General features: G+C 45.9%; 1 protein-coding gene across 2 annotated transcripts in view; it reads right to left on the reverse strand.

Moving 5' to 3' along the window:
* MTAP (methylthioadenosine phosphorylase) overlaps positions 1-13,660 on the reverse strand; it is a 53,517-nt gene that overhangs the window by 10,246 nt on the left and 29,611 nt on the right. For both annotated transcript variants that reach the window (XM_004581074.3, XM_058672122.1), the window contains exon 5: positions 4,323-4,425. In XM_004581074.3, coding sequence (XP_004581131.1) covers positions 4,323-4,425 — 103 coding nt within the window. The remainder of the gene's footprint in view (positions 1-4,322; positions 4,426-13,660) is intronic.

Raw genomic sequence — 13,660 nt, forward strand, 5'->3', positions numbered from 1 at the left:
TTCATTTCTGATGCTTAATTCATTAAAGATGATATTTCACTGTAGTCGCTCAGTGAGAATCTACAGAAGGGTGTCTTCTAGATCCTTACTCATTTGCCTCACACCTGCAAGAGCAAATGTTGAGCTTTCCTAAGTACTAGGCATTAGAACCTCATTTACTTCTTAATCACTGTAGGAAACTGAGTTGGGCTGCGACTTTGGGCTTCAGTTGCCTCTCAGCCAGAAGCTGAGTTCAGATCACACACAAAGTTCTGTCATTCATCTCCTGAAAATCGTTCTTGCTGTCTTTCCTTCTCTCTATGAATCTGCCTTTCCAATAAAAATAAAAAAGTGAATCTTTAAAATAGAGCTACAGAGCTAGAGATTTACTATTTGCTGGTTCACTCCCTAAATCGCCTTCACGGCCAGGCCGAATCAAGGAGCCTCGCACTCCATCTGGGTCTCCTAGATGGGCGGCAGGGACCCAATTCATTGGGTCATCTTCTGCTGCTTTCCCAGGTGCATTAGCAGGAAACTGGTTTCAAAGTGGAGCAGCAGGGGCCTTGGTGAACTATTTTAGTCCCAGTACCATAGGTAGTGTCTTAACCTGCTGAACCACAATGCCAACCCCCAAGTTTTCTCATATTTATAATGGGAGTAACAACATTGGATAACAAAGGAATAAAGACAAAGTATTTCCAAGCACAGATCTATAGTAAGGAATTATAAATACCAAAATCAATATCAAATTGGTATTATAAACATTATTAATCCTGGTAGCTTCCACAAAATCTGCAAAGTAATGGGCAAAAGTTTCTTTGATACTATAACTAAGTGAGTGACTCACTGGCTTCAGTCTAGGCCAAGTTTTACTTGCACTTGCATTAACCACACAAGCAAAATATTTTCTAAAAATAGCTACCCTATGTCAAGACAAATAGGAAGAATTTCTTTTTAACATTCTTTAGATTTTCCACCAGGACTCCAACTGGCCCCATAATGGGATGCTGGTGCCACTACACCACAGCACTTAATAAGAACCTTAACAATTCCATACTTAGAACCATGACAAGCTATGGACCATGAACTGCTGATACATATTTGCTTTATCAATAATGGAAATAAGATCATACTTAACAAACTATTCCCTAAAGGGTACAGGTTTAAAAATGAAAGAGCCCAAATCTGCATTTCTTCTTTTTCTCATTCCTACTACTCTCCAGTTAGGCCACAACCAGTCTACTCTCTAAGTTCCCGGCTCACTGGGCTGTGTGTCATGGCTACACTTCAGCAGCGCTTCCAGAGATGTATGCTGTGAACCACGGCTGGTGACAACTGACAGTGTGGGACATGGGGGCCTTTTCACCTGAACCAGTACTTAGCACTCCCAAAGAACAGATACCAGCAGCTTATGGTAGCAGAAAATACAAACTACGTGGGGTCAAGCAGCCAGCTTAGGGGCTAAGATGATTTCATTTCCTTATCTTGAGTAATCAAAGGGGAATGACCGAAACTGCCAGTACTTCATAAAGGGAGTAGCAGCATTACATCACCAGGTTAAATATACACAATGTGGCAGGACTTTCAGGAGCTTCAGGTTACCTCCAAAAATGACTAGGCATGACAGCACTTTTAGAAGAGGTAATACCTAGATGGCACAAAACCCAAACAGTGAAAAAGGCGTGTTATTTTGAAGAATGTCTCTCCTTCGGTGGTAAGAACTTAGTGCCCCAATATTTACATATTTATCACCCTGTATCAAGGCAGACTTTAACTTAAATGGTAGGATTATGGTACAACTGCTGGATGGTTAGATCACCACTTGACAAGCCCTCCTCACCAGTACATGAAAGACACTGTGCCTGTTGAAAACACCTATGATAAATTACCAAAAGGCAGCACCATGAATAAATATGCAAAGTAATATTCTGAAGGCGTATTGTGGTCCTGGAATTCAACTTTCTTCTCTAACATTTTCTCCATGTTCATGTGGGGTTCTTGGCTAGCACTAACTAATTTGGTTTCAAAGGAGGCTAAACTATATTAATAGAAACCATCACCACAGGGCCACAATGCTATGTGTTCTAGGTAGAACGCTGTGCTTTCCCACTCACCTCTGCGTCTAGTCTGCTAAGTCGCTGCATTCTGCCCGGCATGAGATCTTAGCTTGCATACTAACATAGATATTCTCTCCTTAATCTATTTCTTCCCAGGCTCACTCCATTTAGAAACAGGTAAGAATTCCATCTGCACTTCTTATCATCCTGGATAGCATGTCTATTACCTGGTCAGATGTTTCAGAGTAAAAACTGCTAGTACTCGGATACATTCTATCTGTAAATATCCAGGAATGTACACCATTAATATATCCACATACAAACATAATGTGCTGTTTTGCGAGTGAAATGTGTGCTGTCACAGAGATCACAGAGTCAGTGTACGGGATTTGAAACAGTTCCCTGCAGCCTGCATTTCTGGATCTAGATTTTTGCAATGAGCATGAGGTGTCCTTGCTGCTAACTACACACACATTGGTTTTTCCATGACTATTCAGGACTTCACATAACAGGTAACAAAAATCATCTGTTTTCTCTATGTGAGTATTAAAGAGATCTGAATAACTAGCAGTTTAGGTATTTATGTGTATTTTGATCTTTAAAACTTGAGATTATGATGAAAAACCCACATCACTTGTAGAACAACTGATGGTTCTTTGATTATTATTATTATTTAAATTTGCTTATTTAAAAGTCAGAGTAAAAGGAAAAGAGAATCTTCCATTTGGTAGTTCACTCCCTAAATGGCCACACCAGCCAGGGCTGAACCAGTCTGAAGCCAGGAGCCAGACACTTCTGGGTCTCCCACTTGGGTGCTGGGGAGTAAGCAATTGGTCCATCCTCTGCTACTTTCCCAGGCACATCGTCAGGGAGCTGAATAGGAAGTGGAATAGCTGCGAAATGAGCTGGCATCCATTTGGGAAGCTAGCACTGCAGACAGTGGCTTTACCAGCTATGCCATAGCACTGGCCCCTGGATCTTAGATTTCTGGTGCCCCCCAGCCTTAAAAGATTTATTTATTTATTGGAAATTCAGATTTATAGAAAGGAGACAGAAAGAAATACCTTCCATCTGCTGGTTCACTCCCCAAGTGGCCACAGCAGCCTGAACTGAGCCAATTGGAAGTCAGGAGCTAGGAGTTTCTTCCTGGTCTCCCATGTGGGTGCAGGGTTCCAAAGCTTTGGGCTCTCCTCTACTGCCTTCCCAGACCACAAGCAGGGAGGTGGAAGGGAAGTAGAGCAGCTGGGATATGAAGCAGCACCCATGTGGGATCCCAGTGCATGCAAGGTGAGGATTTAGCCACTAGGCTATGGCACCAGGCTCTCTAGTGGCTATTTTAACCTCAGGGAAGTAAGGTTGGGATTCAGAACTTTTTTTCCATACCAAGTTTTGTATGCCTGCCCACACAATTCTGAGATTTTACTGCAATATTGGAAAAGAGGTTGGACAGTAATAGCCAAATTTAGGTCAAAGATGAAAGAAGCCAAAATTCAATCTGAAAATTTTGACGTTGTCAATAATAATAATGCAATTCATAAAAGCACTGACCAGGGACCTGATATGGCAGCCTATTGGCTAAAGTCCTCACCTTGCACGTGCCAGGATCCCTTCTGGGCACCGATTTGTGTCCTAGCTGCTTCACTTCCCATTCAGCTCCCTGCTGTGGCCTGGGAAAGCAATAGAGGATGGTCCAAAGCCTTGAAACCCTGCACCCACGTGGGAGACATAGGAGAAGACTCCTGGCTTTGGATCAGTTCAGCTCTAGCCGTTGTGGTCACTCGGGGAGTGCACCAGTGGATGGAAAATCTTTATAAAAAAACAAAGCACTGACCCATCACTGGATTTTCCCTAACTGCATGGTTAAAAGTAGTTAAACTATTCTCACCTCCCACATAGTCTTGTAAGGTATGTACTATCATTATATTCTTTATACAAATAACATCATTGAAGGTCAGAAGTGGTAAACAATTTGTCCCATAACACATAGCCAGAGATCTAATCCTAGGTAATATAGCTCCAGTTTGCAGACTCAGTGCACACTGAATTGTGTTCCAAGTATCCTGACAGCAAAATCAAAGAGCAGGTTGCAACTCTGAGTGCTTCAGCTCACAGACAGTTGAGTGCTAGAGGCATCTCTAGCAAAGGGAAGTGATTAGGAAAACCTCATCCTAAAGATGGGATTTGGGGGAGACGAGAGACCACCTGTCCAGCCAACAGATCTAAACCTTGATTCCAGCACAAGCCCTTCTGAGTTTTTCTAGAACACCTTCCAGAAGGAGTACAAACCTCTCTTGTTTTGGGACAAAATGGCTCGACCATTGGAATATGGCAAACTCCTCTGGCACAGGAATGGCTTCCATCATAGAAGGTCTGAGGTCTTGTGGTTGTCCTGTGAATTAAAGTAAAAAGGTTGATGGCTAAAAATACTCATTTTCATTTTATTTGAAAAAAGCATGTGTGCGTACGCAAATATACACACACACACACACGCATGCACACACACACGAGAAGTCTTCCATCTGTTGGTTTTGTCAGGGCCAGGCCAGGCTGAAGTCAGGAGCCCACAAGTCAGTCTAAGTCTCCCAAATGGGTAACAGTTATTAAGCTGAATCATGAAGCTGCTGCCTTCTGGAGTGCACATTATCAGCAACCTGGAAAGTAAGTGGGAGAGCTACATCTCACACAGCCTCTCCAGTACAGGCTGCAGCATCTTACCTGCCAGATACCTGTACCAAGGTCTTTTTCTTAAAGCCACTTGCTTATTCTCTGAAGACTAGTGGACCAACCTTATCTAGACAAACAGCTCCAGGACGGCTAAAGGTAATTATTTATAAGAAGCACCTTCGTGACATTAGGCTTCTCTGGTTCTGAGTTGGAGGCATCATGATGCTCAACAGTATTAAAGTGCCAAGTCTGGCTGCCACGACAGGTTGGCCACTCGGGGATTGTTAGGTGCAGCTTAACTGGGGGCTCAGGGAAGCTGTGCAACACACTTAGTTAACATGGAAATTTTTTAGTACAAATGTGGAAGACTGTAACAGCATAAGCCAGAAAGTTCATGGAGCAACTGGAGCAAAAGATGATTTATTTTGGTGCCAAAAAGTGTGAAATTCATTCACATATTTTATTATATTCCTTTATCTATTAAAGTTTTGAAGACTCCCTCCCCATATATAAGATTCCAAAATATTCTGCACCATTTATAAACTTATTTTGCATTCCATTTTCTACAAACTTCTTGAAGTATCCTTGTATAAAGAACCTCATCTGTTCATCACCTAGATTCAACAATTTCCAGCAGTTGTTAAAGGAGCTGTTTAAAGAAGCTTCGTTTTCTGAGCTGGTTCTTGACCCTGGAACAAGCGTGCTGGACACTTGCCGCAAAGCCAATGCCATCCCGGACGCCCCCGAGGGTATCTGATGATAATGGAAGGTGGAGTCAGTATAAATCACAGACAAGTCACAAATCCTGAGAGTGCTCTGGTTGTGGGACAGCACATTTTCAAGAATGGACTTTCCCTACTTAAAATAGCAAAAAGGAACTTCTACATCATAAAATGGCTTCAGTAAGGAAGAAGAATCATTCTGTTGTTCTGATTCACTCATCTTTCATTCTGGAAGGATAAGAAAGGTTGGTTGCAGATTTTTTTTAAGAGATTTATTTATTTTTATTTGAAAGGAGGATATACAGAGAGGAGGAGAGGCAGAGAGGAAGCTCTTCCGTCCGATGGTTCACTCCCAAAGTGACCGCAACGGTTGGAGCTGAGCCAATCCAGAGCCAGGAGCCAGGAACTTTCCTGCGGGTCTCTCATGCGGGTGTAGGGCCCCAAAGCTTTGGGCTGTCCTCGACTACATTCCCAGGTCACAGGCAGGGAGATGGATGAGAAGCGGGGCTGCCGGGATTAGAACCGGTACCCATAAGGGATCCCAGTGCGTTCAAGGCAAGGATTTTTAACTGCTATGCTATCATGCCGGGCCCGGTTCCAGAATTTATATCTTGGCTTTTGCAAGTCAGGAAAAGCAAGAGGCTGGACTGTACACTAGACTTCGCAGTGTAAGTAGTCTCATTATTTTTATGGGCTGGTTAATAAATAATGTGTTGATTAAAAAAAAAACCTACAAATATGTTAACCTTACATGCCAACCAGAAAACAAACTACCCTGGATGAACTGGGTGGGAACAATGTCATGCGGGAGGAGGGCAGAGGAGCCAGTGTGCCAGGGAGAGCAAGAGGACTCGAGGCAGCATGCCTGGGTTTGAAAGTCAACGATGCCAGGAACCAAGGAATGTGGGTGGCCAAGGGCAAGGCCACAGACTGTCCCCTGAGCCTCTGACTGGAATGCAGCTGATGAGACTTGTTTTTTAACCTCAGTGAGATCCATGTGGGACTATAAGCCAATACATTTGTGTTGTTAAAGTCACCATGCCTGTGATAATTTGCTGCATCAACAAGACATGACCACATGTGTGAGATATGGTTAATATAACTAAATGAAATACAAGTTAACCATAACCATAACTAAGATTTCTACAGCAAGGAAGAACTTACGCTGGAGGACTGTCCCCTTGTTGTTTTTGTCTGTCAGGCGAGTGTAGAGGACCAGCTGTTTATTTGAAAAACACACTTACTGGAGCTGGCTGGCTCTGTGGCATAGCAAGTCAATCTTCAACCTGTGGCAACAGCATCCCATATGGACACTGATTTGTGTCCCGGACACTTTACTTCTGATCCAGCTCCCTGCTTATGGCTTGGGAAAGCAGAGAAGGACAGCTCAAGCCCTTGGTCCCTGAAGCCACAAGAGAGAAACAGAATTCCTGGCTCCTGGTTTGGACTGGCTAGTTCTGCCTGTTGTAGCCATTTACGGAGTGAACCAGCAGAAGGGAAGTATCTTTCTCTAACTCTGAATTTTAGGTAAAAATAAGCGTGACAAAACATCCGACACAGGTGCTAGGTGGAATTTTGGCTGCTCCACTTTTGACCCAGCTCCCCACTTATGTGTCTGAGAAGGCAGGGGCTGGCTCAAGTCCTTGGGCCCCTTCACCCACAGGGGGCACTCGGAGAAGGCTCCTGGATCCTGCTTTCAGACCAGCCCAACTCTGGCTATTGTGACCACTTGGGGAATAAGTTAGCAGATGGAAGATTTCTCCATCTTTCATTCTCTGTAAATCTCTTTTTCAAACAAAAATAAATATATCTTAAACACATACACACAGATTGATTGGCAACAGTCAGTACCGAAACAGTCATGTTATTGTTTACTCCCTCTCTGAACTGGCCCTGAAGTGACCACACAGAGAGTGCACAATAAGCTGAACAGCTGTAGGATGCACACCTAACGGACCTCACAGACACCTTACCCAAAGCAGGTGCTAGGTGGGAAAGAAACTTGCAGACAAGCGTACCGCCAGCACAGCCTGCACAGCACTCTCGCAGCTAGCTGGGCTTGCCCTCCAGTCAGTAAATCCTCCTAGCTTACTTTGTCTCCCTGTTTGCTTTGGATCTCACTGACAAATGCACTTTAAAAAACAAAACAAACACCACTTACCCAGCTGTGGGCCCTGGGAAATTCCCCTGGATCTCTGCAGCCTGCCATTAGTTGCCTCTTGTTTAAGATGGGAACAACACAGCACACATGGTGGCTGAATGAGACAGTGGTACTTGACCAGAGTAACTACCGTTCGTGAAAGCTCTGTACATCTCGCTCTCTCTCTTTCTCTTTCTTTTTAAGAATTATTTTATTTTCATTGGAAATCCAGATACAGAGAGGAGAAAAAGAGAGGAGGACCCTCCATCTGACGATTCATTTCCCAAGCAGCCGTGGTGGCCAGAGCTGTGCCTATCCTAAGTCAGGAGCCCAGAGCCGCCTCCAGGCCTCCCACGTGGGTGCAGGGTCCCAAGCCTTTAGGCCATCCTTGACTGCTTTCCCAGGCCACAAACAGGGAGCTGGATGGGAAGCTGGGCTGCTGGGATTAGAACCGGTGCCCATATGGGATCCCAGCACGTTTAAGGCGAGGATGGTAGTCACTAGGCTATCATGCCAGACCTTGGTATACATCTCTGCCAGCGTCACACGATGCACTGTGATGGGCCTCAAGTCAAAGGCTCCCCAACTTAGTCAAAGTTGTCAAGGAGGGGTGTGTTAAGAGCAGTGCATAACAGAACAAATACAACACTGCCTATGAAAGAGTGCAGGAGACAATGGGATGTTGTTGAACAAGACAAATCTGTGGGACAGTCAAGAGAACATTGGGCACTTCCAAAAAGAAAAGAAGAAAAGCCCAGAGAAACTGCTGGTTCAGTTGCTTCTGGAAACAAGACTCTCAAATTGGCTTCAAGATAAGCATTTATTACTATTTTCCCTTTCAAGCAAACTGAAGGAAAGCACATGTCTCCCCATCAGAAAAAACCACACAGCTACACACTTCAGTGATGCTTTCAGAACATGGTCCATGTGCACAACAGGCCCCAACATACAGGTGTAAAGTCACTGATTTACGGGCAGAGCTTCACTTGCTGCACACTAGTTTTGAGGAAGTGATTCTACCATGGCCATTTCAATGGCCATTTCAATGTACAAGGGCAGAGATGAGAGGAAATTCTGATATGAACAACAATAGAGAAAGAATGGAGACGAGTCTGTCCATCAGCCAGGAGGAAGTGAACAGTTGAGAAACTGGCTCCACTTCATTCCTATCCTCCCACTGCTCTGGCTGCACGAATTTCTCTCATTGCAATGGCACCACAGCAAAGGGGGAAATCCAGCAGGTGCTTATGTCCCAGTGAGGTGAAACAGCACAATAAACAAGATTACATAGTTCCCCATTTAATTTTCTATTGATTTTCATGAAATCTTGCTAACCCGCAGGGTAAGAACAAAAAAACCCTAACTATGTTAGATGCTGACACCTCTTTGGGGCTTCAGTGTTCTCACCTGTAAAAGGGGATATAAAGGAATACAGAGGGTGCTTGCTATCACTGGGGTAATTAGCAGTGTCAGAAGCAGGGTAAGAGTTATAAAAGCAAGCATCTTCACAAGTTACTGTGGACATTTTTCCAGGTCAGACATAAAGCCATCAAATCTATTCATAGTTTCACAACATCCCATACAGCTTTAGGCCGCTCACAGAAACAATAAGCACACATCCTGGTAGACATATCTCCCAAAATGTCCTTATTCTTGGGCAAAATGTTAGTTAGAAAGACATACAATTATCTGATTTCAGAACATGGTTGCGTTCCACAATAAGCCCAGTCAGGAATGCTGAGTCAATAATTTATTGGCAGAACAGAATGGCTGTGCACAAAGCAGGATGGTTTATAGGAAGTGACTCTACCAATGTCATTTCAAAGACATTCAGTGTCCAGCAATAACTTCCACAGGCAGAAATGAGACAGGGGAGATTTGAACATAAAGAACAACGGAGTGGGAAGTAGCACGACTCTATCCCATTAGACAGAGGAGCTGAGAGCTCAACATTTTTACTCTAGAATTGTCCACAGACGATGTGACTTCACTTTCAGAGGTGACCAAATATTAAACTTTAATATGTCACTGGTAAGGGGGAAATGAACAAGCAGACTTTTATTAAGTACGAAAGCTCTAGCAAAATTTACAACAAAGATGATAAGACATTTTAAAGCACACGTTGAAGGTCTTGAACACCAGAGATCAAACAAACTAGGAAATCTCAACATCTAACTACAGGAAGAGCTGTATCTTCTACATAACAATTTGTTTTGGGGCATCACTTCTCCCTGGGCAGGGCTGGGACTAAGCTGATGCTGATAACTGCCTGGTCTCAACAATGAGGATTAGATCAACTTCCAGGGCATGTCCCCGGAGGGCAGTTAGGCACTTGGTTTCCAGTAGTTTTGTGATTTTCATCAGGAGGTGCATGGAAGCCAGGCTTGCTTGAGGGCAATATGACAGGGGCAACAGGGCAGCTTCAAGGCACATGCCTGTGAGTGCATGGCACAGCTGTGACTGGCTGGATGGAGGGTGACACTGGTTGGAAGTCTGTAGCAGTGTGGAAGGCCATGCCACAGTGTGATGAACTTAAGAAGGAAAGCAGTGGCATTCCAGAAGTGGGAGTGGGAGGGCAGCAACCATAACCATGAGACACACTCCAAATTCTGTAATCCAAGACTGACTGCTGGGACCTCACCCTGCATCTAGCAGCCAATACGATCAGAGGGCAAAATAGCTCGAGGTACACAGATGAGAATAGTAGAGGTTAACAGGTTTTGGAAATTTATCTGAGCTCAAATCTCACAGGCTCCAATGATTTGCAAATGTCCAAAATTTCTGGACCTCTAAATTGCAAAAATAACTGTGCATAGCATATGGGATTAACTGATGATGGCAGTTAGTAAGAACTGAAAAACTGTCAGCCTTGTATTTTCGTAACAAGATGCATAATGAAGAGGAACTAACAGAACTGGGTTACACAGCAGAATGTAAGGACAAACCTTGTACAAGCCGCAAGTGGACTCACTTCCATGACAGTTGTAGCATGAAGATGACTAAGAATGCAAGCGACTGGTAGGAGTGAAGGTGGAGAAACACTGGGAGTGTACGTCTGAGGGCTTGGGTTTTCTTTATCAGTTATGACAGAGGGTCATGGGCAGAGACTTCTGAGAATTCAAGGGTCACTAACAGCTGCTGACACGATGGCAGTAAGAGTGAAGCCCAAGGGCCCGGCATGGTGGCATAGCAGCTAAAGTCCTCACGTGCAAGTGCCAAGATCCCATATAGGGTGCGGGATTGGGTGGGGCGCAACCTCAGGCCTGCGGGTTTTAACTTCAGCAGCTGGGAGGCTGCTGTGGGCTGCAGGAGGGAGCATCTAGCTCGGATCCCGATCCCAGCCACCATGTGCTCATGGTGAGCTGGGCCTGCTGGCCGCTTGGCCGGGGAGCTCTGGAGTATTGGTTGTCTGAATCGTTGCTTAGGTAGCTCCAGGCTGACCGCACTGTTTCTGGGATCTGAGTCAATTCTAAAGATTCCCAATGCCAGTAACTCTTCCTTTGAAGAACTTCTAATCACTTAACAATGCTGAGCTATGAAATTGGTAATGGAACGGAATGTACTGGGCAGGACTAAGCAAACCTTAGCCTACAAGCAAAACTAGAAACCAGCATGGAGCACAAGTCATACCGAGCTAGGCTCTTGCACCTACTGGTCCTCAGAGCAACCACGGGCAGGTGCGCGATTTACGGCTAGGAACAGGCCCAAATAGGGAGGTAAGGGGACACCCTAACTGGGTTGAGGTTCCCACCAAGGGGTGCGGGTGCTGGAATGGGGGCTGCGTTCTATCTAGGAAACAGTCGTAGTCACCCAAGGCACTAGTGTGGACTGGGATTGGATGTACCAGGCCAGTTCAGACCCCAACACCATCTGGTGTCATGGAGAACCAGGGTAGACGTGGGACTGACTAGGCTGGGTCTCAACCCCCTACTAAGTCATGTGTGAGCTGTATGTGGGTATGGACGAGCCATGGCTGGGCTGAAACATCCAAAAACAAGAACCAGAATGGGGTGAAAGCCAGCCAGGAAAAGCCACTGTTCCTGCTAGGACAGGAGGTGAACTGAGTAGGGTTGGCTCAAGGACCCCCTGGTATGTGCAAAATCTGACATTGGGAGGGGTTCTGATGGAGGAGCCTGGGCAACTCCTCTGGCAGGACACAGTCCCTGCAGGTAAGCGCAAGAAGCATGATAGGAAACAGCCCAGAATAGGCCTTGGAAAGTTTCCCACTGGCACACATTCAGCATGGGCCAGGGGCAGACCAGGCTGAATCAGTTCATGTCATCCACTGGCAAATCCAATCACCAGAACAGAGTGTGGTTTGAGCCGGGTTTGTTCGCGACAAAACCAGTACACATTATGGAATGCCAGGGCATGGTTGCCTGTACTGGATTTGACTGCAGCACGCAACCAGCACACGTGAGATCCAGGAAGGGAGGGGCAGAGCTGGCAAGGGGATTAAGGGGCTGGTCCCCTCGCCGGACAGCTACTCCCACTGGAGAGCGTGGGCTGGGATGGGGACAGACCAGACTAAGCAAGGCTGGAACACCTGTGCGCTGCATGTGGACTAGATCAGGGAAAAGCCAGGCTGGGCTGATTATTCCTGCTGGTGCAAGCATAAATTAGAGTGGGTGAGGGATGTTTGGGCTTAGCTGCAGCATCAGCTGGCACTGGGAACTAATTCTGTCAAGTCAAACCACAGAACCACCTAAAGAGTGCATAAACCGGGAGTGAGAGAGACCTGGGAGGGAAAAAGTGGGTTCCCCCTTCTTGGGTCACTACTCCCGCGGGAGGGCATGAAAACTAGGACGGGGGCTGGGGTGGCTAGACAGACAGGCACTCAACAACATCTGTGAGGGCTGGATGGTTGAGTTGGTTAGATGGAACTAAGCTTTAATACCCAGTGACAAGTACAAGAGCAAAATGGGATGGGGGACAGACTGGTCTTCTGCTACACATACTGGCAAGCATGGGAACCAGGGTAGGGGGTGGGCCTGGTGGGGGTTATTGTGGGTCGCTCCGACTAGGCTGCAGCTCCCACTGGTTGATGTAAGGGCCGAGTGTGTGCTGGGCAGAACCAGACTGGACTGCAACACCCACTGGTTCCAGTGCAACTCCCGCAGCTCCACTTCCCATCCAGCCCTCTGCTGGATGGGAAAGCAGTCAAGGACGGCCCAAAGCCTTGGGACCCTGCACCCGTGTGGGAGACCTGGAAGAAAGTTCCTGGCTCCTGGCTTTGGATCGGCACAGCATTGGCTGTGGCGATCACTTGGGGAGTGAATCATTGGATGGAAGATGTTCCTCTCTGTCTCTCCTCCTCTCTGTATATCTGATTTTGCAATAAAAATAAATAAATCTTAAAAAAAAAAAAAGAGTGAAGCCCAGGCTGCTTGCAGAATTCTTTACCACAAAACCATTTCTGGCCATCATTACTGCTCTCCACCTCTCTGGTGGCATCAGGTGCAGTGGTTAAGTTGGTTCCTGGGACGCCTGCATCTATCTCAGAGTGGCTATGGTTCCAGTTTTGGATCTGTTTCCATCTTCCTGCTACTGTGCATCCTGCGAGGCACCATGTCCCTCCGTAACACTTGTGTCCTGGTGCCGTTCAAATGGAGAACCCAGAGTGAATTTCAGACTCTTAGCGTCACCCAGGCTTAACCCTGATTGCTGCAGGAACTTGACGAGTAAATCAGAGATGGAAGATTGGTCTCCTCTCTTTATCCTTTGTCTTTCAAATAAATAAAAGTCAAGAACCTACTCCCTGGCAGGCAGGGGATGACATGGAGAGCCTGGAGAGAGACTCGCCATGAGGATACGCCCCCGCCGCGGGGCCAATGCTTCAGCCGATGACATCATGGGGGAAGCCCAAGACAGGGCCACGTCTTTGGGAGGGGAAAATAAAACAGACAAAGCTGATCCCTCGGCACTGTTTACCACGGGACTTTCCTGATGAGTAAGACTCCATCACAAAAATGTACCAACACCTCTTCCAATTCTAATAAGAAAATATGTTTAGAAGAGATTTGGAAAGGGAAGACGCCAGAACTCTCAGCAGTCAATTCAACTCCCTCATTTAGCAAAGGCGGACACTAAGGGGCAAA

This window comes from Ochotona princeps, chromosome 14, assembly GCF_030435755.1.
Source record: "Ochotona princeps isolate mOchPri1 chromosome 14, mOchPri1.hap1, whole genome shotgun sequence".
Taxonomy (NCBI): domain Eukaryota; kingdom Metazoa; phylum Chordata; class Mammalia; order Lagomorpha; family Ochotonidae; genus Ochotona; species Ochotona princeps.